At 39.1% G+C, this 27,183-nt stretch overlaps 1 protein-coding gene across 1 annotated transcript; it reads right to left on the bottom strand.

Moving 5' to 3' along the window:
• Positions 1-135: 135 nt before the first annotated feature.
• On the bottom strand, positions 136-27,183 carry usp11 (ubiquitin specific peptidase 11). The gene is made up of 21 exons (XM_084367576.1): positions 26,902-27,183; positions 24,080-24,189; positions 23,284-23,414; positions 22,980-23,097; positions 22,666-22,811; positions 22,266-22,327; positions 21,233-21,332; positions 20,479-20,652; positions 19,854-20,012; positions 19,470-19,694; positions 19,248-19,331; positions 18,452-18,546; positions 18,149-18,352; positions 17,818-17,930; positions 14,699-15,169; positions 3,716-3,786; positions 3,019-3,131; positions 2,355-2,504; positions 2,145-2,260; positions 1,951-2,039; positions 136-1,817 (listed from the first exon to the last, which is right to left on the bottom strand). The coding sequence occupies exons 1-21, from the start codon at positions 27,009-27,011 to the stop codon at positions 1,641-1,643; spliced, it is 3,018 nt and encodes a 1,005-aa protein (XP_084223702.1). The 5' UTR covers positions 27,012-27,183; the 3' UTR covers positions 136-1,640.

Raw genomic sequence — 27,183 nt, 5'->3', positions numbered from 1 at the left:
ACTTCACCTGACTTTATATCAGCATGGAGGGAGGAGATGATGACTGAGATTACATTTATGTGCGAACTGTTCCTTTAAAGCTTAATAAGAGTCTCAAAGAGTCACAGGTGACAGAAAATTTCAGTGCACAGAAGCCAAAAGTGTAAAAACTCTCATCGTGATAATAATCATCCTTTTATTCATATCAAAAGATTGAAAGTACAATAAAATATTTTCATCTGATATTTGACAGGGAAGACCAAAGAAAGAAATCACCCCAAGCTTTCCCTCCTGCTCGGCCCAGGAATGGTAATAATAATAATAATACATTTCTTACAATACAAAAATACTGTACACAGAGCCGCTTTAAAACCAGTCAGAGCTGCGACCGCAGAGAGGAAACTTCGCCTGCGTCCGTCTCTCTGCACAGACGGGAGACGGTTGAACAGCTTGCCTGTCATTCTGACAAATAATTATACGCCTGAATACAAATTTAATCTATAAATATGAAAAATAAGCATCTCAATGTCCTGCACCAGTCGATCATCAGAATCATTCAAGGAAAACAAAAAACCTGTAGTCGTGACAGCGGAAATGATTCCTTTAAAAAAATAAATACAGAAAACAACCAAAATATACAAAGACTCGATCAACATCCCCGGCAGCTTTGTTCAGTATTAAATTATCTGTTTCTCTGCTACACACACACTCCTCTGATTACCCATAATCCCCTTTATGCCGCTCCTCGGTCCACTTTAACGTGTTTCTGCTGAACTCTGTAGAATCAGTCAGTCTTCAGACAGGTCGAGTACAAATTTAACACCAATTTCTAATATTTTTTCTTTTATAAAAGTAATCAAAGTGGAAATAAAGTGAGACGGAGAGACGCCTTTTTAACAATTTGTTTTAAAGGAGCTGTTGTAGTCATTCTCAGTCAGCTGTGCAGCGAGCGGGCCGGGCCGGGGGCGTTCGTGTGTACACAGCAAGCACAGGAGCTCTGGTGCGGGACGGGCCGAGGGAAGCTGGTTACATGCTAACTTTAGACAAGTTAATGTCAAAACCGTTTTCTTCTTTCAGTTTGCTGATAATTTTACATTTTTTAACGTTTTCTGCTAAAAATTCTGCTGTATTGTCCCTTTAAAACCAGCATCGTTTAAAGACAGAATATGGATATAAAATGATTAACTGAGGAGTCGAATGATCATTTTATGTACTTCTGTATTTTTAAATTGAGAAATGCATCAATAAACCAGGTTACAGGAGGATTTCTAATGAATCATTGGTGAACGAAGAACAAATTAAAGGTCCAATATGTTTCCTCCCGGCAGCAGACGGTCCAAACTGGATTTCTATGTTCGGCGTCTCATTTAGGCTCAAATCAACAGTCACATCCTCTGAGCTCCTGGTGCATCAAACTACCTGAGTATCACGTGTCCACATCGTCTACCGAGCAGAGAAAAAACCAACGGATAAGATTGTGACATTTAATCTGAGATGTCGCCTGCAGATGTGCTTCTGACGTTTGGGAAAAAAAAAAAAATTCAAAGAATATTCAAGTGTGAAAAATCCAAAACTTTAAAAAGGAGAAAAGGCCTGTTGTTGTGATGAGGAGGGAAAAAAATTACCATCAAGTAAAATTAAATAAAATCTCGAGGGTTCATTCAGTCTGTTTCCATGGTGACGTAGGAGGCGCTGCCCGGCTCTGCGTCGTCGTCTTTGCAGGAAGTGATGCTGTTGGCGGCCTGGGTGGAGGAGGCGGGGCTTGTGTTGGGGGCGGGCAGAGTGGGTTTTCTGATCTTGTCTTGTCGGTGGTAGAACAAGACGTAGGCAGCGTTGGTCTGAGCGAGAAGACGACAAAGAGTTAACGAACCAAACGACTTCATCAAAGACATTTTGTTTGAAATTTTAAAAAAAAATGTAAACGTGTCTCGTTAATGAAAGTTAATCAGAGATGCGGTCTGTCATACTGACCACGATCTGGTCCTCTCTGGCGTACGTCACCTTGCTGTCGTCAAAGTAATACCACTGACCGTTATCCTTGTTGCACGCATAGCTGGTGTCTGGAGGAACACACACACACACACGGTTATGAGTGTACACAGTAGTGGAAGTCAAAAGGACTCGTGTGACTAATCTTTGTTCACCTCAGCTGACAAAAAACTTACAATGTCCGTCTCTGAGTCCTCCGTAGTGATTGGACACAGCAATGAGGTCGTAACGGCTCGGAGGCTCCCCATTGGACAGACTTTTTCTCAGCAGGCAGCCAGAGAAGTCCAGTTCTCTGCAACAACAAGAACAACCACACACAGTTCAGTGTCCAGAGCGTCTGACCCTGCTGTGTGTCTGTGAGTGTGTGTGTGCGTGCATGCGCGTACCTGAGGGGGAAGTCCACGATGCTGTCGAGCTTCTCTCTGGTGAACTTGGTGTAGGAGAACCTCTTGAGGTGGATGATTAGAACCTCCGGTAGAGACCAGAGGTCCAGCTTCTTCGTGGCCAGCTGGTGCTTCTTACACACCGGACAGTACCTGCAAACACACACACATCCAGTGTAGAGCAAGTTCATTCCAAAATATAATGTATTACATATTACTAGTTACCATCATGTGAAAGTAATAAGTTACTTTACAGTATTACTGTGGGTGCAGCTGGAGGAGGGTTGTGTTGTTTCACATTCAACCTCTGACAATTAAACTACCCTCTGTCTCAGCAGGACTTCACACCAGAACACAACCCAGCTGTCCCGACCCATGCAGCTTTGAAAAGGGAACATGATTGACTACAGTGATGAGTGATTGATTTGTTGATAGCCAATAACAGCTCGTTCTACCACGGCAGCAAAGACACATGACAGAGCTGACTGGCCTTCACACTGGGAGCGCTTGATGTACTGCAGGGGTTGTCCTGGGTGAAAACTAACCAGAAGAAGGTGGAGACACCTTGGTGCAGACATCACACACACCTTTCTCAACTGTTCATCACCACGTGTGTGTGTGTGTGTGTGTGTGTGTGTGTGTGTGTGTGTGTGTGTGTGTGTGTTACCATGGGTTCTCCTCCTCCAGTGTCTCCACAGTGGTGAACAGCTCGATACACTCCTGCAGCTGGACTGTGGTCTGCTGCTGAGGAACCTCCATGCTGGCGTGTTTCACATATTTCTACACAGGAACATTCAGAGGAGACGTTTTACATCATTTGTTTAAATCACAGAAGAACATTAAAGTCTCCCCGACATGTCAAACACGTGTATGAGCATGTTTTCTCCCAACTGAAGGCTCTGTTAACAACTGCTTCGTCATCAGTTTAGTTTTTTTTCCATTCACAGTTATATCAAACATTAATTGATATGAATGGAGAAAGCTGGCTTTCAATTACATCAGGTGTATTTACTCAGCCTCTGAGAACAGCTTCTGTTCAAACAGGTCGTCAGACATAAATATATAAATACAGTTAGATTAGTAAACTTTTGTAACTTAAATCTTTTATAAAAAAAAAATATAAAAAAAAGGTCTGACAGATTTTTATCAAAAATATTTACCAAACTGTTTCAAAATCTGAAATGTTGATACTGTATCAGAAAATCTGGTTCCCAAATGACCTGAGCTGCATAAACCTTAATGCATTGTAACACACTAAAGCAGCATTTAAACTGAAACGATGGAGCCTTTCCTGCATCTCTTCCTTCCATACAGTCAGACTGTGTATAAGGTTATAATCTAAACACACAGGTGTTCACACTGACCTCGGCCTCGTTCTCATTGTAGAATCTCTTCTTCATCTCGGGGTCCCAGTCGATGGCCACATAAGGCTGAGCTGCAGACACACAGAGGCAGAGCTGGAGTCAGTAACATTTCATCAACACAGCAGACAGAACGTACCCTGGTCTTCGCCCATTGAAAACTGGGATTGGCTCCAGTAACCCCCGCAACCCTCTGAAAGGGGGGGATAGAGCGGCAACATCCCCGTGACCCTCACGGATAAGCAGCAGAAAATGAGATGAGATGAGAGCAGACAGAACGATACAGTTGTGATGTGACCCCAGGAAGACAGATGTTATCACATCTTCACTTGTTATATATTTTATGTTCAAGTTTGTGTGTTCTTTGTTTCACAGCAGTGACAATAAAGTTAATAAATGTCGTCATAAATTTTTTCCCCTCAACTTTTTCTAATCATTTTGACTTTTGCTTCACACGTTTTCTCAAAATTCTATCCCCCCCTTCTCCTCAAAATTCTGACTTTTTTCCCCTAAACTTTTTCAAACATTTCTCTTAAAAATGTGACTTTTCTTGCCAATTTTTTTTACTTAAAATTCCGACTTTTTTTTACTCAAAATTCAAACTTTTTTTCTAGAGGAAAATACTTTTTTCTAGAGAACAAAATAAAAATGTATTTTTTCTAGAGAGAACAAACTCGTTTTTTCCCTCAACAAAATTCTGACTTTTTTCCCTTAACTTTTTCTCAAAATTCTGACTTATGTTTTACACTTTATCTCAAAATTCCATCCCCCTAAAATTCCGACTTTTTTCCCGTGAACTTTTTCTTAAAATTGTGACTTTTGTTTTACACATTTTCTCAAAATTCTATCTCCCCCGTTTCTCCTCAAAATTCAGATTTTCCCCCTAAAATTCTGACCTTTTTTCCCCTCAACTTTTTCCAAACGTTTCTCTTAAAAAACTGACCTTTATTGCCATTTTTTTAACTTAAAATTCTCGCTTTTTTTACTCAAACTTCTGACTTTTTTTTCCTAGAGAAAAATATTTTTTCTAGAGAAAAATAAAAATGTATTTTTTCTAGAGAGAACAAACTCATTTTTTCCCTCATCAAAATTCTGACTTTTTTCCCTTAATCAAAATTCTGACTTTTGTTTTACACTTTATCTCAAAATTCCATCCCCCTAAAATTCCGACTTTTTTCCCGTGAACTTTTTCTCAAAATGCTATCCCCCCATTCCTCCTCCAAGTTCTGACTTTTCCCCCCATAATTCTGACTTTTTTTTCCTTGACTTTTTCTTAAAATTGTGACTTTTTCTCAAAATTTATCCGCCCCAAAATTCCGATTTTTTTTCCCTGAACTTTTTCTCAAAATTCTATCCCCCCCTCCTCAAAATTCTGACTTTTCCCCTCAAAATTCGGACTTTTTTCCCCTCAACTTTTTCAAACATTTCTCTTACAAATGTGACTTTTCTTGCCAATTTTTTTTACTTAAAATTCCAACTTTTTTTTACTCAAAATTCTGACTGTTTTTTTCTAGAGGAAAATATTTTTTTCTAGAGAAAAATAAAAATGTATTTTTTCTAGAGAGAACAAACTCGTTTTTTCCCTCAACAAAATTCTGACTTTTTTCCCTCAACTTTTTCTCAAAATTCTGACTTATGTTTTACACTTTATCTCAAAATTCCATCCCCCTAAAATTCCGACTTTTTTCCCGTGAACTTTTTCTTAAAATTGTGACTTTTGTTTTACACATTTTCTCAAAATTCTATTTCCCCCGTTTCTCCTCAAAATTCAGATTTTCCCCCTAAAATTCTGACCTTTTTTCCCCTCAACTTTTTCCAAACGTTTCTCTTAAAAAACTGACCTTTATTGCCATTTTTTTAACTTAAAATTCTCGCTTTTTTTACTCAAACTTCTGACTTTTTTTTCCTAGAGAAAAATATTTTTTCTAGAGAAAAATAAAAATGTATTTTTTCTAGAGAGAACAAACTCATTTTTTCCCTCATCAAAATTCTGACTTTTTTCCCTTAATCAAAATTCTGACTTTTGTTTTACACTTTATCTCAAAATTCCATCCCCCTAAAATTCCGACTTTTTTCCCGTGAACTTTTTCTCAAAATGCTATCCCCCCATTCCTCCTCCAAGTTCTGACTTTTCCCCCCATAATTCTGACTTTTTTTTCCTTGACTTTTTCTTAAAATTGTGACTTTTTCTCAAAATTTATCCGCCCCAAAATTCCGATTTTTTTTCCCTGAACTTTTTCTCAAAATTCTATCCCCCCCTCCTCAAAATTCTGACTTTTCCCCTCAAAATTCGGACTTTTTTCCCCTCAACTTTTTCAAACATTTCTCTTACAAATGTGACTTTTCTTGCCAATTTTTTTTACTTAAAATTCCAACTTTTTTTTACTCAAAATTCTGACTGTTTTTTTCTAGAGGAAAATATTTTTTTCTAGAGAAAAATAAAAATGTATTTTTTCTAGAGAGAACAAACTCGTTTTTTCCCTCAACAAAATTCTGACTTTTTTCCCTCAACTTTTTCTCAAAATTCTGACTTATGTTTTACACTTTATCTCAAAATTCCATCCCCCTAAAATTCCGACTTTTTTCCCGTGAACTTTTTCTTAAAATTGTGACTTTTGTTTTACACATTTTCTCAAAATTCTATTTCCCCCGTTTCTCCTCAAAATTCAGATTTTCCCCCTAAAATTCTGACCTTTTTTCCCCTCAACTTTTTCCAAACGTTTCTCTTAAAAAACTGACCTTTATTGCCATTTTTTTAACTTAAAATTCTCGCTTTTTTTACTCAAACTTCTGACTTTTTTTTTCTAGAGAAAAATATTTTTTTCTAGAGAAAAATAAACATGTATTTTTTCTAGAGAGAACAAACTCATTTTTTCCCTCATCAAAATTCTGACTTTTTTCCCTTAATCAAAATTCTGACTTTTGTTTTACACTTATCTCAAAATTCCATCCCCCTAAAATTCCGACTTTTTTCCCGTGAACTTTTTCTCAAAATGCTATCCCCCCATTCCTCCTCCAAGTTCTGACTTTTCCCCCCATAATTCTGACTTTTTTTTCCTTGACTTTTTCTTAAAATTGTGACTTTTTCTCAAAAGTTATCCGCCCCAAAATTCCGATTTTTTTCCCTGAACTTTTTCTCAAAATTCTATCCCCCGCTCCTCAAAATTCTGACTTTTCCCCTCAAAATTCTGACTTTTTTCCCCTCAACTTTTTCAAACATTTCTCTTAAAAATGTGACTTTTCTTGCCAATTTTTTTTACTTAAAATTCCAACTTTTTTTTACTCAAAATTCTGACTGTTTTTTTCTAGAGGAAAATACTTTTTTCTAGAGAACAAAATAAAAATGTCTTTTTTCTAGAGAGAACAAACTCGTTTTTTCCCCTCAACAAAATTCTGACTTTTTTCCCTTAATCAAAATTCTGACTTTTGTTTTACACTTTATCTCAAAATTCCATCCCCCTAAAATTCCGACTTTTTTCCCGTGAACTTTTTCTCAAAATGCTATCCCCCCATTCCTCCTCCAAGTTCTGACTTTCCCCCCCATAATTCTGACTTTTTTTTCCTTAACTTTTTCTTAAAATTGTGACTTTTTCTCAAAATTCCATCCCCCTAAAATTCCGACTTTTTTCCCGTGAACTTTTTCTCAAAATGCTATCCCCCCATTCCTCCTCCAAGTTCTGACTTTCCCCCCCATAATTCTGACTTTTTTTTCCTTGACTTTTTCTTAAAATTGTGACTTTTTCTCAAAAGTTATCCGCCCCAAAATTCCGATTTTTTTCCCTGAACTTTTTCTCAAAATTCTATCCCCCGCTCCTCAAAATTCTGACTTTTCCCCTCAAAATTCTGACTTTTCCCCTCAAAATTCTGACTTTTTTCCCCTCAACTTTTTCAAACATTTCTCTTAAAAATGTGACTTTTCTTGCCAATTTTTTTTACTTAAAATTCCAACTTTTTTTTACTCAAAATTCTGACTGTTTTTTTCTAGAGGAAAATACTTTTTTCTAGAGAACAAAATAAAAATGTATTTTTTCTAGAGAGAACAAACTCGTTTTTTCCCTCAACAAAATTCTGACTTTTTTTCCCTGAACTTTTTCTCAAAATTGTGATGTTTTTCACATGACTTTTTCTTGCTGTTTTTTCCCGTGAACTTTTTCTCAAAATGGTGATGTTTTTCCCATGACTTTTTCTCAAAATTCTATCTCCCCCGTTTCTCCTCAAAATTCTGACTTTTCCCCCCAAAATTCTGACTTTTTTCCCCTCAACTTTTTCCAAACGTTTCTCTTAAAAAACTGACCTTTATTGCCATTTTTTTAACTTAAAATTCTGGCTTTTTTTACTCAAAATTCTGACTTTTTTTTCCTAGAGGAAAATATTTTTTTCTAGAGAAAAATAAAAATGTATTTTTTCTAGAGAGAACAAACTCATTTTTTCCCTCATCAAAATTCTGACTTTTTTCCCTTAACTTTTTCTCAAAATTCTGACTTTTGTTTTACACTTTATCTCAAAATTCCATCCCCCTAAAATTCCGACTTTTTTCCCGTGAACTTTTTCTCAAAATGCTATCCCCCCATTCCTCCTCCAAGTTCTGACTTTTCCCCCCATAATTCTGACTTTTTTTTCCTTGACTTTTTCGTAAAAATTGTGACTTTTTCTCAAAATGTATCCGCCCCAAAATTCCAATTTTTTTCCCTGAACTTTTTCTCAAAATTCTATCCCCCGCTCCTCAAAATTCTGACTTTTCCCCTCAAAATTCTGACTTTTTTCCCCTCAACTTTTTCAAACATTTCTCTTAAAAATGTGACTTTTCTTGCCAATTTTTTTTACTTAAAATTCCAACTTTTTTTTACTCAAAATTCTGACTGTTTTTTTCTAGAGGAAAATACTTTTTTCTAGAGAACAAAATAAAAATGTATTTTTTCTAGAGAGAACAAACTCGTTTTTTCCCTCAACAAAATTCTGACTTTTTTTCCCTGAACTTTTCTCAAAATTGTGATGTTTTTCACATGACTTTTTCTTGCTGTTTTTTCCCATGACTTTTTCTCAAAATTCTATCTCCCCCGTTTCTCCTCAAAATTCTGACTTTTCCCCCCAAAATTCTGACTTTTTTCCCCTCAACTTTTTCCAAACGTTTCTCTTAAAAAACTGACCTTTATTGCCATTTTTTTAACTTAAAATTCTGGCTTTTTTTACTCAAAATTCTGACTTTTTTTTCCTAGAGGAAAATATTTTTTTCTAGAGAAAAATAAAAATGTATTTTTTCTAGAGAGAACAAACTCATTTTTTCCCTCATCAAAATTCTGACTTTTTTCCCTTAACTTTTTCTCAAAATTCTGACTTTTGTTTTACACTTTATCTCAAAATTCCATCCCCCCAAAATTCCGATTTTTTTCCCTGAACTTTTTCTCAAAATTCTATCCCCCGCTCCTCAAAATTCTGACTTTTCCCCTCAAAATTCTGACTTTTCCCCTCAAAATTCTGACTTTTTTCCCCTCAACTTTTTCAAACATTTCTCTTAAAAATTTGACTTTTCTTGCCAATTTTTTTTACCTAAAATTCCAACTTTTTTTTACTCAAAATTCTGACTGTTTTTTTCTAGAGGAAAATACTTTTTTCTAGAGAACAAAATAAAAATGTATTTTTTCTAGAGAGAACAAACTCGTTTTTTCCCTCAACAAAATTCTGACTTTTTTTCCCTGAACTTTTTCTCAAAATTGTGATGTTTTTCACATGACTTTTTCTTGCTGTTTTTTCCCATGACTTTTTCTCAAAATTCTATCTCCCCCGTTTCTCCTCAAAATTCTGACTTTTCCCCCCAAAATTCTGACTTTTTTCCCCTCAACTTTTTCCAAACGTTTCTCTTAAAAAACTGACCTTTATTGCCATTTTTTTAACTTAAAATTCTGGCTTTTTTTACTCAAAATTCTGACTTTTTTTTCCTAGAGGAAAATATTTTTTTCTAGAGAAAAATAAAAATGTATTTTTTCTAGAGAGAACAAACTCATTTTTTCCCTCATCAAAATTCTGACTTTTTTCCCTTAACTTTTTCTCAAAATTCTGACTTATGTTTTACACTTTATCTCAAAATTCCATCCCCCTAAAATTCCGACTTTTTTCCCGTGAACTTTTTCTCAAAATGCTATCCCCCCATTCCTCCTCCAAGATCTGACTTTTCCCCCCATAATTCTGACTTTTTTTCCCTTGACTTTTTCTTAAAATTGTGACTTTTTCTCAAAATTTATCCGCCCCAAAATTCTGACTTTTTTCCCTAAACTTTTTCTCAAAATTCTATCCCCCGCTCCTCAAAATTCTGACTTTTCCCCTCAAAATTCTGACTTTTTCCCCCTCAACTTTTTCAAACATTTCTCTTAAAAATGTGACTTTTCTTGCCAATTTTTTTTACTTAAAATTCCGACTTTTTTTTACTCAAAATTCTGACTTTCTTTCTAGAGGAAAATACTTTTTTCTAGAGAACAAAATAAAAATGTATTTTTTCTAGAGAGAACAAACTCGTTTTGTCCCTCATCAAAATTCTGACTTTTTTCCCTTAACTTTTTCTCAAATTTCTGACTTTTGTTTTACAGTTTATCTCAAAATTCTATCCCCCTAAAATTCCGACTTTTTTCCCCGTGAACTATTTCTCAAAATTTGTGATGTTTTTCCCATGACTTTTTCTCAAAATGCTACCCCCCCCCCATTCCTCCTCCAAATTTTGACTTTTCTCCCATAATTCTGACTTTTTTCCCTTGACTTTTTCTTAAAATTGTGACTTTTTCTCAAAATTCTGACTTTTGTTTCACACTTTTTCTCAAAATGTATCCGCCCCAAAATTCCGACTTTTTCCCCTGAACTTTTTCTCAAAATTGTGATGTTTTTCGCATGACTTTTTCTCAAAATTCTATCCCCCCCGTTCCTCCTCAAAATTCTGACTCCCCCCCCCAATTGTTTCTCAAAATTCTCTTAACATTTTCTCAAAATTCTGACCTTTTTTCCCCCTCAAATTTTCAAACGTTTCTCTTAAAATTCAGACTTTTTCTCTCAACTTTTCTCTAAAAAACCTACTTTTTTGCCATTTTTTTTTGCTGAAAATTTTAACTTTTCCCCCCAAGTTTCTAGTCAAAAAACTTTTTTCCCAAAATTCCCTTAGCCTTTTTTCTCAATATTCCCTTAACTTTTCTAAAAATTCTACCCGATTCTACTCAAAATATGACTTTTCCCCAATTTTTTTAAAAACTTTTTTCCCTTATCTTTTTCTCAAAATTTTGACTTTTGTTTTACACTTTTTCTTAAAATTCTACCCCTCTCCCCGTTACTATTAAAAATTCTGACTTTTTTCCCTCAAACTTTTTTTCTTAAAATTCTGACCTTTTTTTCCCCTCAACTTTTTCAAATGTTTCTCTTAAAATTTGGACTTCTTCTCTCAACCTTTCTCTAAATAATACGACTTTTTTCGCCATTTTTTTTTTTTGCTGAAAATTTTACAATTTTCAACATTTTGACTTGTTTCACACTGTCTCAAAATTGTAACTAAACTTTACCCCCCAAAAGTTTCCCGTCCAAATTCTAACCTTTTCCCCTCAACTTTTTCTCAAAATTCAACCCCCTCGTTTCTACTCAAAGCATGAATTTTCCCCCCAAACTTGTGACTTTTTTCATTAACTTTTTCTCAGAATTTTGACTTTTGTTTGACACTTTTTCTTAAAATTCTACCCCTCCCCCGTTTCTCCTCAAAATTGTGACTTTTTTTATTGGGGGGGAAAGTCAGAATTTTGAGAAAAAGTTTGAACAACAATCAGAAATTTGAGGAAAAAGTAAAGGGAAAAAAGTCAGAGTTTTGAGAAAAAGTTAAGGGAAAAAAGTAAAAACAATTGATAAGTTAAGGGGAAAAAGTCACAATTTTGAGGAAAAGTTTGAAACAAAAGTCAGAATTTTGAAAAAAAAAAGTCAAAATTTTGCGGGGAGAAGTCAGAACTTTGAGGTGAAACTGGGGGAGGATAGAGTTTTTTAAAAAGTCCAGGGAAAAAAGTCAGAATTTCAGGGGAAAAGTATGAATTTTGAGGAGAAACTTGGGAGTGCGGTGGGGGGAGGTAGAATTTTTAGAAAAAGTGTGAAACAAAAGTGTTACAGCCGCAGTGCTGTGGGTCTGTTTTGTGTTGTGTTTTCTTTTCACCCATTCAGGTGACACCCTCATCCTCCCCCTCCTCCTCGTCGGTGTGTGGAGCGCCACACCTGAGGGTATTTGCCACTTAGGCAAAACCAGTATAAGTTGCCGCGGATGCCAGTAGGCTGTGGCGACTGTGACATGAAGAGAGCCTGAGCTACAACCGACAGTGTTTTTTCTGAAAGACAATAGCATATTGGCTGATCTCGGCTTATTGGTGTTTCTTTGTTGGCTTTAAATAAAGCTATTTTTGAGTTACCGTTACCCCTTGCTTCTTTCCCTCCTTTACACCCAGTTTATTATTTTAACTATGTTACTCACTTTCATCCCCTAGCCTTACGGGGATGTAACAAAAAGTCAGAATTTTGAGAAAAAGTTCAAAGAAAAAAGTCAGAATATTGGGGGAAAAGTCAGAATTTTGAGGAAAAAGTTTTAAATCAGTTAGAATTTTGGGAAAAAGTTTGAAACAAATGTCAGAATTTTGAGAAAAATTTAAGAGGAAAAAAAGTCAAAATTTTGAGAAAACAGTTCAGAGGAAAAAAAGTCAGAATATTGGGGGAAAAAACAGAATTTTGAGGAAAAGGTCTGAAAAAACTCAGAATTTGGGGGAAAAGTTTAAAACAGTCAAAATTTTGAGAAAAGGTAAAGGGAAAAAGTCAGAATTTTGAGAAAAAGTTTGAAACAACAGAATTTTGAGAAAAAATTAAGGGAAAAAAGTCAGAATTTTGAGGAAAAAGTCTGAAAAAGTCAGGATTTTGAGAAAAGGTTAAGAGAAAAAAGTCAGAATTTTGAGGAAAAACTTTTTGGCGGGGGGTGTGTGAGTAGAGTTTTGAGAAAAAGTTCAGAGAAAAAAGTCAGAATTTTGAAAAAGAGTTAGGAGAAAAAAGTCAGAATTTTGAAAAAAGTTAAAAGAAAAAAGTCAGAATATTTGTGGGAAAGGTCAGAATTTTGAGGAGAAACTTGGGGGGGGATACATTTTTTTGAAAAAGTGAAACAAAAGTCAAAATGTGAGACAAAAGTCAGAATTTTGAGAAAAATTTAAGAGAAAAAAGTCAGAATTTTGAGAAAAAGTTGCGAGAAAAAGTCAGAATTTGGGGGGGAAAGTCAGAATTTTGAGGAGAAACTCAAGGGGGGGGTAGAATTTTGAGGATAAAGTCTGAAAAATGTCAGAATTTGGAAAAAGTTAAGAGAAAAAAGTCAGAATGTTGAGGAGAAACTTTTTTCAGGGGTGGTGTAGAATTTTGAGAAAAAGTCTGAAACAAAAGTCAGAATTTTAAGAAAAAGTCAATGGGGAAAAAGTCACAAAATGTGAGACAAAAGTCAGAATTTTGAGGAAAAAGTCTGAAAAAAAGTCAGAATTTTGAAAAAGAGTTAAGAGAAAAAAGTCAGAATTTTGAAAAAAGTTAAAAGAAAAAAGTCAGAATATTTGTGGGAAAGGTCAGAATTTTGAGGAGAAACTTGGGGGGGGATACATTTTTTTGAAAAAGTGAAACAAAAGTCAAAATGTGAGACAAAAGTCAGAATTTTGAGAAAAATTTAAGAGAAAAAAGTCAGAATTTTGAGAAAAAGTTGCGAGAAAAAGTCAGAATTTGGGGGGGGGGGCAGAATTTTGAGGAGAAACTCGAGGGGGGGGTAGAATTTTGAGGATAAAGTCTGAAAAATGTCAGAATTTGGAAAAAGTTAAGAGAAAAAAGTCAGAATGTTGAGGAGAAACTTTTTTCAGGGGTGGTGTAGAATTTTGAGAAAAAGTCTGAAACAAAAGTCAGAATTTTAAGAAAAAGTCAATGGGGAAAAAGTCACAAAATGTGAGACAAAAGTCAGAATTTTGAGGAAAAAGTCTGAAAAAAGTCAGAATTTTGAGAAAAGGTTAATAGAAAAAGTCAGAATTTTGAGGAGAAACTTGAGGAAAAAGTCTGGAAAAAAGTCAGAATTTGGGGAAAAAGTTCAGAGAAAAAAGTCAGATTTTTGAAAAAGAGTTAAGAGAAAAAAGTCAGAATTTTGAGGAGAAATTGAGGAAAAAGTCTGGAAAAAAGTCAGAATTTTGAGAAAAAGTTCAGAGAGAAAAGTCAGAATTTTGAAAAAGAGTTAAGAGAAAAAAAGTCAGAATTTTGAAAAAAGTTAAAAGAAAAAAGTCAGAATATTTGTGGGAAAGGTCAGAATTTTAAGGAGAAACTTGGGGGGAGATACATTTTTTTGAAAAAGTGAAACAAAAGTCACAAAAAGTTAATAAAAAAAGTCAGAATTTTGAGAAAAATTTAAGAGAAAAAAGTCAGAATTTTGAGAAAAAGTTGAGAGAAAAAGTCAGAATTTTGAGGAGAAACTCGAGGGGGGGGTAGAATTTTGAGGATAAAGTCTGAAAAAAGTCAGAATTTTGAGAAAAAGTTAATAGAAAAAGTCAGAATTTTGAGAAAAAGTTAATAAAAAAAGTCAGAATTTTGAGGAGAAACTTGAGGGGGGGGTAGAATTTTGAGGAAAAAGTCTGAAACAAAAGTCAGAATTTTAAGAAAAAGTCAAGGGGGAAAAAGTCAAAATGTGAGACAAAAGTCAGAATTTTGAGGAAAAAGTCTGAAAAAAGTCAGAATTTTGAGAAAAAGTTCACAGAAAAGAGTCAGAATTTTGAAAAAGTTAAAAGAAAAAAGTCAGAATGTTGAGGAGAAACTTTTTTCAGGGGGGGTGTAGAATTTTGAGAAAAAGTCTGAAACAAAAGTCAGAATTTAAAAAAAAAAAAGTCAAGGGGGGAAAAAGTCACAAAATGTGAGACAAAAGTCAGAAAAGTCACAAACATTGTGTGTGTGTGTGTGTGTGTGTGTGTGTGTGTTCATACGTACAGCTGAAGGACACGGCGCTCCCTCCCTCTCCGGTCCCTCTCTCAGTCGTCCCGTTGGAGTTGACCGCCTGGATGGTGAACAGACTCTTCCTCCTCTTGCGACACGCCTTCCTCTTAGCTGGCTGCTCATTGGCTGGTGGGCTGGGAGAACATGCCTCCTCCTGCTTGTCTTCCTCTGTGGTGTCACAGGGCTGCTGCGGTTGCTCTGCTGGTGGTTCTGAGCTGGGGTCGGTGCTCCTGCAGGGATCAACGTCATCAGTGTCAGCGTCGGCGCTGCAGAGGGGCTTGGTCTGGTCCTGGGACCCGTTACTGGTCTCTGCGTCACCGTGGTCCAATGAGGGCTGCGTGTGGTTCACAGCGGGGACTGGCTCTGCTGTAGCAGTGCCGTCTGATTGGCTGTTGGCTGATGCATCGCCGTCGCAAGGCTCTGTCTGAGAAGGCCCGGCTTTCTCCACAACCTCCTGCTCCTCATCTGGGAAACAAGACAAGACCAATCAGAGTGGAGATAAACTTGAACTGCAGTTCAACAGAGCTGAGAACAGCCTGCAGGCAGCAATTATTTTTACGTCGATTCATGTAAATTAAAGCAGTTTTTGATGAATCACTTAACTGTCTGGTCTATAAACTGTCAGATAAACAGTGAATTAAGTGACTTCTTTACAGGTTTCGTCCAGTTTACTAAAATGTGCGTCTTTATTTAGATGGATGGCTGATTGTAAAAACTTGAGCTGTATTTTTGTGGCCGATTTTTTTAAACACAAGTGTTTTCTTCAGGGGCGGACTTACCATTAGGCAAAACTAGGCGGTTGCCTAGGGCCCCAAGTTCCTGAGGGCCCCATAAAAATCCTCATACACTTATGGTTAATACAGTTATGACTTATTTGCGCACATTAATTATGTTTTTGATTAAAATACTCTCGCTAAAATGCAGCAGAATGCTAGTCGTATTATGTGTGTGTCGGGCGTGTGTAAATATTAGCATTTTAGCTCAATAGCTTCCAGGTCATGTGATCAATTGACTCAAAATCATATTGGGATCATATGACTACACTGGCTGCATGAGATACACCTCTTGTTTTTACGTTTTACATCTCGAAATATTTTTTATTAATTTTTATATGTAAATATTAGCATGCTAGCTCAATAGCTCCCCGGTCATGTGATCAATTGACTCAAAATCAGTGTGGGATCACGTAACTACGCTGGCTGCATGAGATACGCCTCTTGTTTTTACGTTTTACATCTCAAAATATTTTTTATTAATTTTTACGTGTAAATATTAGCATTTTAGCTCAATAGCTTCCAGGTCATGTGATCAATTGACTCAAAATCAGTGTGGGATCATGTAACTACACTGGCTGCATGAGATACGCCTCTTGTTTTTACATTTTACATCTTTTCATATTTTTTATACATTTTTAGGCTATACGTAAATATTAGCATCTCAGCTCAATAGCCTCTCAATAGCTTTAAACACAGTATCTCTGCTTTAAATATCCCACATTTTTATTTGGAAAACAGGAAGTCGGTACACGCTGTAGCCGTCTTCTCCGTGTGTTTACTGTAAAGTCTGCAATACGGGTGCACTTGAAATGTTGGAGTGGCTGCGAATGTCGAATATCCAACTTAAAACTAACTTCACTGAAGTCTTGTCATGATGTATTTTCCAGCTGGCCCAAGACGATTTTTTAAAGAGTTTTGGCTGAAGAAGTCGCCCCACAAAGGAAGACTCTTTCAGTTTATCACAAATATTAGCATTAAATCATCATTTTGAGGGTACATGGTTTTCACTGGGCAGGAAGGGTTTGAAATATGTAACCAGCAACGTAAATGATGTACAGTAGTGGAGTAGAAAGTGCAGTATTTGCCTCTCAGATACAGCGGAGCAGACAAAATTGAAGTTGCATTAAAATCCTAAAATGTCTACGTCAGCACTTGAGTAAATATACTTACACTTCACCACTGGGTCAGAGCCTTATACTGTGTTTTGTGTGTGTTTGTTTTCAGAATGAGGGAGAGAGACAACATGAAAAAGGGACAGGAAGAGAGGGACAACAGGTAAAACAAATAATACATGTGTATTCTGTTAAAATGTATGTGTCTGTATAATTGACCTGTTGTTTTGTGTGTTGTCTTCTCATTTCAGAGGGTCCCATGCCTGCCTTTGCCTTGGGCCCCAAATTTCTTAAATCCGCCACTGGTTTTCTTTGTATTATAATGTGAATGTTAGAGGTTCTAGTCCTCTCTGACAAATGTTTCACCACTGCTACAGTTTTCTTAGAATAACTAAGAGAACAACTACAACTGGTCTCAGACAGTTTGTGTATGGAGTGTTGAGCTGACGTTAAAGTTTTCAAACTGGTTGGACATTAAGACAAACACTGGACTGGACCAATAATACTGAATTTTACCACTAGGTGTCACCTGTAACTCAGTCGGCGCCCAGTGGAACATTACAGGAGCCCATGAAGGAGACTGTAGCGGCACCACAATCCTTCAGGACAACTGTGACACATCACGTTTTTATTTTTTCTCACAGCAACCACTCAACTTTGATTTTCTTCTAATAAGTAGTATAAATAATATATAAACAAAAACTAAGACAATGGCCGAGTGCAACCTGTGAAAAGATGTCACCAGCTAAATTTCAAGTGCACATGGGAACCTTCTGGAAATGTTTTACAATAAAAGCCTTGTTAGGAAATGAAGGTTTTTTGTTGTCTTTGTCCACATTCAGTGTAACACAGACAGGATAACCTGCAACAGGCTACTGATGACTGTTCTCTCTTGTGGACGTAGGCTGAAAGTAGCGTAGCAGCACTGTATGCTCAGATTTCAACTCTTGTACATCACAGCAAAACATAATGGAGGCATCACCCTGCAGTCCTGAGCTAATCGGCTATTGTGGGGCTCCTGCTAACTGCTGCTAGCTCTCTCTACCTGCGCCTGACAAATGCCGGTTCACATAAAATCAAGCCAGTTTGAGCTTGTGCATCAGACCAGACCGTCACAACCTGAAACTAACCCAACCCGACTGCTGCCCTGCGTCATCTCTGATTTTGTTAAATACTATTAATATAAATATTAACATTATTATTAATGTTGAGCTCGTGACATTACCATCACTGATGCCGTTGGTCTGAGTCTTGTACAGCTCCTCTTCATCCTCATCTTCCTCCTCTTCTTCCTCTTCCTCCAACTCTTCAGAGGGGTCGGGAGGTCGCACATAGCGCCTGCACACACACACACAAGAACACATGCACCAACACCTTAGTCCTATAATATTACTTAAAAAAGAAAATAATTCAACTAAAACAATAACTTTACAAATTACAAAAAAAAGAAAAATGCTGTGTGTGTGTGCGTGTGTCAGTGTATGTGTGTGTGTGTGTGTGTGTCAGTGTGTGTGTGTGTGTGTGTGTGTGTGTGTGTGTGCGCATGTTGTGCTCACGCCAGTCTCTGCAGGAACAGGTTGTAGAGCGCCTCCCGGCTGCAGCTGCTGCGCGGCACGCTGAGCAGCAGCGGGTGTCCGAACAGCGTCGTGCCGTACGAGCTGCTGCCCGAGCCGTAGTCTCTGTAGTGAGAGCGCTCCCTCAGGTAGAGAGCCAGCAGCACCTGCTCCTCCTGCTGCTCCTCCAGCACGCTCAGCTCGTACCTGAACACGGTGAAGATCCAGCTCATGAGTCACCACACAGACAGTCTGACAGGAAACTAACCGCTCAGAGAAAAAATGGCTGATGAAATGTTATCTTACACAAAGATGTCGTCTCGGTCCAGAATGCAGCTCAGAGATTCATCAGTGTTGTAGATCTTATAGAAACGATGGTTGAACACGTCAGCTACCACCATCTGAAACACAGCATCGTCCCAGTGTCAAGTCTCTTGTGTGGGATCTTGTAAACCCCCCTGTCACCGATCAGTCATGTAGTGTGAGCACAAGGTCTGTTAGAACTGAACCAAGTACTGGTTCGGAGTTGGTTCAACTTGTGAACCTTTTGAGAACCGGTTTGCTTTTCCACGGGCATGAGAGTCACATCACTCAGTCACTGTATACATCTCCAATTCATCAGCATTACTAGGAACAACTATGGCGGACTACATCGACTTCACGAGTGCTGCTTCTGGCTTTGTGTATCTACACTGGCGCACAAACGTGACTCGTCCTCGGACCACTGTTGCTTTGATTTGGTGTCCATAGTGAAAATCTTTTGTTTATCCTCCCATGAATAGTCAGAACACTGTACACTAGCTCTGCCTTATAAAAACTGTAGTCCTAAGCGGTTCCTGGCCGAGAGCCGGTTCTTTGGCTGTCGAAATAAAAAAAATAGGTCCGAAGTAGGGACCGGCTCGGAACCAGCACCTGAACCGACTGAAAGACTTCTGACTAGAAGAAAGGAAGTCGTGTGGTGTGAACACGGCCTAAACATTAAACATTCTTAGACACAAGAAGACGAAGTTATCAATTAAAACATATTCACAGCAACACACACACACACACACACACACACACACACACACACACACACACACACACACACACACACACACACCTGTGTGGGAGGTATGGCGGTCATCTCTGACAGAGCAGAGCAGAGGTCAGACACTTTTCCCGCTTTAGGAACCACAACGCGATGCTGCAGACACACACAAGAAAAAACTTTACATCACATTCATGTAGACGTACATTATTGTTTACGATTATCAAAGCAGAGACAGTACACAGTAAAATATTGATGTCTGCTGTATATTCAACGGCAGGTAGAAACTGTTACCTGTGCAGGTTTGGCGTAGGGGTCCAGAGAGACGAAGAAGACCTCCATGACGCGCTCCTTGCTGACAGGAAGTGGGACGCTCAGGTAGCAGAAGGGGTCGAAGGTCACAGAGACCTTGTGGCACTCCGGACAGACGAGCGTGGACTTGAAGAGGCCGTGAAACGTGTCGACGATCACAGAGTCGTTCCGTCGGCGGTGGTTGCGCCACGCCTCCTCGGCCACTTCCTGCGGGACAGGAAGGAGAAACGAGAATAATGAGGAGAAGATTAAACAGTTGTGATGTTTGTTTGTAGAAATATTTAGGTGACAGAAAAGGAAAACAAGACGTGACTGGAACCAGCTGAGCGTGTCGGCTGGTTCTCAGGTGTGGTCGTAGAAGCTCACCTGGTCTGGTCGTCCGTCGGCGTCCCGTAGCTCGATGTACTCTTTGTTTTTGACTCTGTTCAGGTCTTCATGCAGTCCGTCCAGCAGGAAGGACAGCAGCTCCTGACTGTCGTGCTGCTGGTAACCCAGAAACTGAGACGCAAAGTGACCCACCTTTGTCTGCAAACACACACACAGAAATCATGACATGCAACAACATACAGACAAAGTAACGCATCACATTTTCTTGCTGTCGGTTAACGTCACAGTTATCGTGCGACGGTCTGATGATCTCCTCTGCGTTCAGCTCTCAGCAGTGTTGTATCTCCTCTGAGTCTCTGAGTTTGGAGTTTAGTTTCAATCATCTGTTCCTGTTGTGAGTTTCAGCTGACAGACTGCTGCCTCACTGATCTCTCATCTTTTTCTACCAGAGCTGAATGAAGTAAAATATTAACTTACCTGTTGATGAAACACACTGAGCTGCAACATAACATTTCTTTTGGGACCAGGTTGATCCACTGCTGCTGGGTTTCATTATAGTTTTGGGGCTTCATCTCTTATTCACTACGTTCTGTCAGAACCTCTCAGAGGTAAAGTTGTGACCTCTATGTGTCATCAGTTACTCATCAGTTTAACAGTTTGGTACCTTGAAGACGCGCGGCACCACCGAGTAATGCCTCCCAGACCACATCTGTTTGATGACGTCAGCGTAGGCCTCGGCGATCTCGCCCTTCATACCCAGAGGGTTGGTGAAGTTCAGCTCCTCCAGGTAGGAGCTCTGCAGGAAGTACTCGGTCAGAGGAGGAGTGTTACTCAGACACTGCAGAGAGACGAGGAGACGGGACGAGTTAGGACGGACAAAAAGAGATAAGAGTGTCCTGCTGCTGGGGAGTTAAGATGTTTAACACTGAAACACACCGGACCTGATACCTGACAAAACACTTTATTAAGGCTTTAAATGAATATATATAAAATGGTTTGAGCAGAGACAGAGGCTCAGTGCAGCCGAGATGATTCGGACTGTGGAGAAACCTGAGGAGCAACACAGACACCAGCCAGGTGTTAATTATGTACTGAGCAGGTTTCATGATGCTGCTGTGCTCCGCTTAAACAGGGTTTAGTATAACGAGGAGGAGGAGGAGGAGGAGGAGAAGGAGAAGGAGAAGAAGAAGAAGAAGAAGATCTGGATTTGTTTTCAGTTTGACCAAATAACTCTTTGCATGACTCAGTTTAGTCGTTTCAGACCAGCTGATGGAAACACGTTTAATTAGCTTCTTTTTTTTAGTTCAAAAGTTCTAAAAAGTTCAGCTTCAAAGTCGCTTGTCTACAAGATGGAAACAACTAGTGTGTGTGTGTGTGTGTGTGTGTGTGTGTGTGTGTGTGTGGTGTGTGTGTGAGACCTGTAGTGCTGAGTTCATGAAGCAGGTGTTGCCCAGGTTGGTGAGGCCGCAGACTCCCGGCTGTCCTCGGTACGAGTCCTGGTCCTCCACAGAGTTCCTCCTGAACAATCAGAGCTCACGTTAGACCAACATTCACGTCACACTGAATAAAACTGATGTCAGACCAGTTCAAGTGTTCAGCTCGTTCACATGACAAACAGGAGGAGAAGGCAGCAGTCTGACTAAAGTGGATTAACATCCGTCCTTTTATTCATTATTTTATTATATTATTTTATCTATTTAACAAGATCTGTGGAGCTCTGCTTTTAATGCAGGACCGAAAAACTAGATGTGACAGAACTACATCAGTACTACACAGAACTACATCAATACTACACAGAACTACATCAATGCTACACAGAACTACATCAATGCTACACAGAACAAACATTTAGTTGCTTGAAAGTAAAAACTAGTGGAGATACGAGCTTGTAAAATAATATATTTTTTTGAAAATGACTATTTCAATAAATACACAATGTAAATAATCCTTAGGGTCTCATTTATATTCAGGACAAATCTCAACCTAATCCAGTGAAAAATGTTTCAACATGATTTATTTCAGTAATATCCATGACATGAACTGGGAACAGCTCTGGATTCACTGCTTTCACTCTGACATGTAGATCATCTTCAGTTTATAACAAACTGCTGTGTAGCAGATTAACATCAAGTGATGAGGGCAGGACGAGCACAAACTCAAAGGAGGGGAGGAGTGACGAAATGATTAAAACGAAAAGAGACTGAGCAGGGAACAGAAAGAAAAAGCAAGAGCGAGGGAGGGAGGAGGCTTTCACAGAAAGCAAAACTGAAAGCAAAATCAAAGACGGTAAAGGAGACTGAGACAGGCCGAAACAACAGAGCAGAGCTCGTCAGACGGGAAGAAAGAACGGGAGGAATAAACAGAAGGAGGTGAAAGAGGGAGGAAGGAAGAGAAAGACGGAAAATTAAAGACGTTAAACACAATGAGAGAGAGACGGAGGTGTGTTCTTACATGATCTGAGGTCTGGAGCTCGGCCAGGTGCCGTCAGCATTCCTCGTCTCCATGATCACCGTCTGACACACACACACACACACACACACACACACACACACACACACACACACACACACACACACACACACACACACACACACACACACACACACACACACACACACACACACACACACACACACACACCTTATCACATATCTCTGAGGTGGACAGTTGCTGCAATGAGGAAGTTAATGATTTCGAAGACTCTCGTGTTGAGTCACGGGATCGTTTCAAGAATCTACCTGATTGTAAACTTGACTGAATGAATCTACAGATCCAGTGACATTAAATCTGTGATGTAAAACAGTGTGTCACTGAGTGTGTGATGAGTGTGTGTGTGTGTGAGTGTCCTCACCATCCCTGAGCTCAAACAGGCGTCCAACACGCTCATGTGGATGTTCCTGAGGCGCTCGCAGCTGCTGTCCGAACTCTTCATCCACAGACGACACTCGGAGCCCGGAGGCACCGAGAAGGCCTCACAGATCGCCTTCTGGATCGACTCTACACACACACACACACACACACACACACACACACACACACACACACACAGACACACACAGACACACACAGACACACACAGACACACACACACACGTGTAAACCAGGACCTCAGAAGTTCTCTAACAGGTAACAAAAACGCAGATACACACACGAAAACCAACTCACGAATGTTGTCTGCACGGCTGAACTGTGCGGTGATGACGTTCTCCATGTTGCTATGGAGACAGAGGAAGATCTCAACAGGGTAAACCTCCACCTTCAGAGTGCTGGGCAGGTCCACCACCTAACACACACACACACACACACACACACACACACACACACACACACACACACACACACACACAGTGAGTTAGACTGTCTAAAGTCCAGAATCACCAGATATCGATCGTTCTCATTTTGGACTCCAAACATTAAACGACGACAGTGATTGGCTGGCGTGTATCTGCCGTGTATCTGGCGATGTTACCTTGCGTTCTAGCGGCGGCTGACCGTCCACCATGCCGTACCAGGCCAGCAGCTTGTGCCAGGCCTCAGCCGGCACCAACATGAAGTCCTCGTTCTCCACCAGACGCTCCTTCAGGTGGTACGAGTCCAGATCTGAAAACAGGAGACACTTCACTCATCACTGACAGAATGATGTAACTATTTTAAACCTGATGCCACAGTCAGCATCTTTAAACCTGTTCCAGGTGACGTTAGCTCAAAAGTTTTGTTTTTGTCAGGGTGGGAAAAAAACACAAATATTTGGAAGAACATTGAACACTAAAGGTCTCAACTGACTTACTATGAAGGCTAACATCAACTTTAATCATATCTGTCTGATCCAGGTGATCATCAAAGCAAAAGTTTCATGTGGTCTGAGGTGTCTCAGATCACAACCCAGTCCTACCTTTAGACTGATTCAACAGAACTTCTGTTACAGAAACAGGATCATTTGCTCACTAACCTTTATTTCAAGCAAATGACAGGTTCTCATATTTATAGATCATTTTAAAAAGTCTGTTTTCAGGTATTTGTTGTTGCAGTCGAGGCCCTTAGATCAGAGCAGATAGACAAATATCTTCAGGGTCATGACAGTGATGGAAAAAGAAGTGAGATCAGAGCTGTGAAGGAGTAGTAGAAGTAGAAGAAGACAACGGAAAAGAAGAAGAAAACAAAGAAGACGAGAAGGTCAAGACAGAGAAGAAGAAGATGAAGAAGAAGGAGGAGGAGAGCTGTTGACGCTGATGACATCACGAGGAGTTAGCGAGGCGTTTACTGACCCTCAAACAGCTCAGTGTTGTCGATCTGACCGGGGAATGACGACGAGTTCTGGTCTCCGGTCTCCACAAACCCCTTCCACTGTTCATACCAGCGACGCTCCACCACGTACCTGCAGCACACAGGAAGCATCACATTATTAACATGACATGAGACCACGTTCTCATGTCTATGATTGTGATTACTGCTACAGTTACTTTACTGTTTTTTAAGTGGAATGAACATTTAAATATGTCTCCTCATTGACGAAACATATCTACCTCAAAGGTAGCCTGTGTGTAAATATTCTTCAATGGCAGCAATTGAAGTTGAAAATATCTCGTCATATTGATAAGTTGAACAAAAACATTTTCTGGTTTCAGCTTTTCAAATGTGAGGATTTTACTGTTTCCTCTGTTTTATATCAAATGTTAAGTGTTACGAAAATGACACATTTTTCATAATTGTCTGACGTTTATGGAAAAAAGTCAAACTGAAAAATAATCAACCAATTGCTCAATAACTGTTGATATTACTGATATGATAATACTGATGTCATTATCAATCAGCTCTGTATTGACCTGTGAGTTTCACTGACAGTGCAGCACAAACTGGGACAGACACGACGACGTGGAAGTAAAACTCAGCTCAAACCACAAAACCAAGAAAGCAAACTTCCAGGACACAGCAGCTCATAAATCTGAAAACTGATCAGCCGCCTGTCCGTCGGGTTTGGAGATGTAATGATCAATAACATGAGACCATAAACTGCCAAATAAATAACCTTTTCTACAGTTAAGACCCTGTGAAGTTTATTGCTATATTGTAAAATGTCCGGCCTCTGTTACATATCTGTTTTCACAAAATATGGCTGATATTGATATCAGAATGTTTTCACTTGAGTGATTTGGCCTTAAAATAATACTGCAATATTTTAGGATATATCGCAATATATATTATATATCTTGGCATTTTGTCAATAATCCTCATTGTGTTGTCTGATTCTTTACTTTATTGAGACTGTTTGCTGTTTCAATCATATCAGACGATAAGGTTTATTGTTCATCTGTAAAATATGTTGCCCCCGTCACATATTTCTTTCACAACTGTTTGATAACCACATTTGAGGGATCATTGCAAAATATGTGCAAATCTTTTCCCCACAGGATCGTCGGCCCCAAAAATCTGATATTGTTCGGGCTCTACATTTATCAATATGTTGCCCAGCTGTCGGTCCATGAACTAGTCCAACACTCAGTGTCAACAAACAACCATCAGGTCCTTCAGCTCAGTCTTCATCCTTACTGAAACATTTCACTGACACTATTTTCTTCACTCCATCTTACTGTGTTCCCCTGCAGTCACTTCTGAATCTCATTACTCTCTTATCACAGGTCGGCAGATAACGGCTCTGCCTTCCTGTCACTTTATTAAAAAATAACAATCTTTCTACCAGTGCACCTTGTTCTCTGTCTGTGTCTGCTTTACTGTAACATGCACACGTAGATCAGAATATCTGTCTAAAAATCAATAACAGCAGCGATCATACGTGGACGACTGTCACAGGCAGTAAAATGAATCCTGGTGTAGGTCTTGTATTATCAGACTGTGTGCCTGTAAAGTAAAGTTCACTGACCTGATGTGTTTAAGTTTCCTGGTCGGCTCTGATTTACAAAAGTGTTGACAGTGAACGGAGAATTAAATCGAGTGAAGGTGAAACCCTGTTTGGTGCCGGTGACAGTAGAAAGCTTCTGTTTTAACTGAGAGCTGCTGAAAGTTGTTGAATCTAATTTTGAGCATCAGGTCTGAAGTCTTGATCCACCTCATGAGATCCAACTTCTACTTCCACAGACAGACTGAGTTTACACTGAATGAGACCAAACTAAACTAGAAGCCTGATTCCAGTTTTCTAACTCTGAATATGATTTAGTTGTCATTTTGGCTATATTAATATTGGCTTATATGTTATGTACATCATGCACTTTACTGCACCTTCTATTAATCACTTTTATTTCTGTTTTATACCTTTAGCTTTATTGCTACCTTTATTATATTTACACATTGAATTGTCTCATGTACATACACATAAAAACATGCACCTTATCTCTGCTGTCCACTGTTTTTATTTTATCTTTATGTATCATTGTACTTTTATTATTATCTCTTATATACATCTTATTTCTGTAGTGGAGTCTGAACAACAATAAACATCCTGAATCTTTTTCCCAGTAAAAAACTAACACATTCATGTCTCTGCTGTAAAATGTCCTGTTTGAATATATCTTTGTCACAATTCTTGAAAAAAAACATTAAGGGGATCAGTGGAAAGATTGCTGATTATGTTGTGATTGGTTATTAAATTTCAATATATTGATGGCCACAGAATCCTGTATGAGCAAGAGACTGATGAGTAGATCAGCTGAAAGTGAAAATACTCGTTAGCTGCGGTCCTGCTTCTCTGTGACCATCATTGTGAAAGTGTGAAACGATGACGACGTGAGGAATAAATCTGGGAAGTCCAGCTCTGGCAGAATCAAAAGTGGAAGCTTACGAGGCGACCCTGAACGTACCAGCTGGTTGACAAGCTAGCGTTAACGTTAGCAGCGACGGCTAACGGCCAGCAACGTCCGCTTGGTTAGCACGAGCTACACAGCAACAGCGGCTAACACCCGACACCGAGCCGTCAAAGTGTCCCAACACACTCACCCCGACGCCCCAACGGCTTGACTCCGCCGCTGAAGCTATTAATAAGCGTTAGGTAACGTTAGCCGTGTGATGCTAACAGTTAGCCCTGTCACTGTGTGTGTGTGTGTGTGTGTGTGTAGCAGAGCGGGCGGACTCTCACCAACTGTCCCCAGCGCGGAGCTCACACTGCCGCAGCAGAGACTCGATCTCCCGTCGCTGGGTCTCCAGGCCCGGAGGCTCCGCGGCGGAACAGCGGCTGTTGGCCGTCATGATGACGATCAATCACTCATAAATGTCGGAACTGTTGAAAATATTAAATGGGGCCAGGAAACGAAAGGCAGACGCCAGCCCGCCGCATTGATCAACCGATAAACGGGGAAGCTTCACAGAGCTGTGTTTGCGGAAGTAGGAAGTGGTTCAGGCTCGGCTGATGACGACTTCC

The sequence above is a fragment of the Pagrus pagrus genome, assembly GCF_965226575.1.
Source record: "Pagrus pagrus genome assembly, chromosome: 11".
Lineage (NCBI taxonomy): Eukaryota > Metazoa > Chordata > Actinopteri > Spariformes > Sparidae > Pagrus > Pagrus pagrus.
This window is presented reverse-complemented; position numbering and strand designations above follow the sequence as displayed.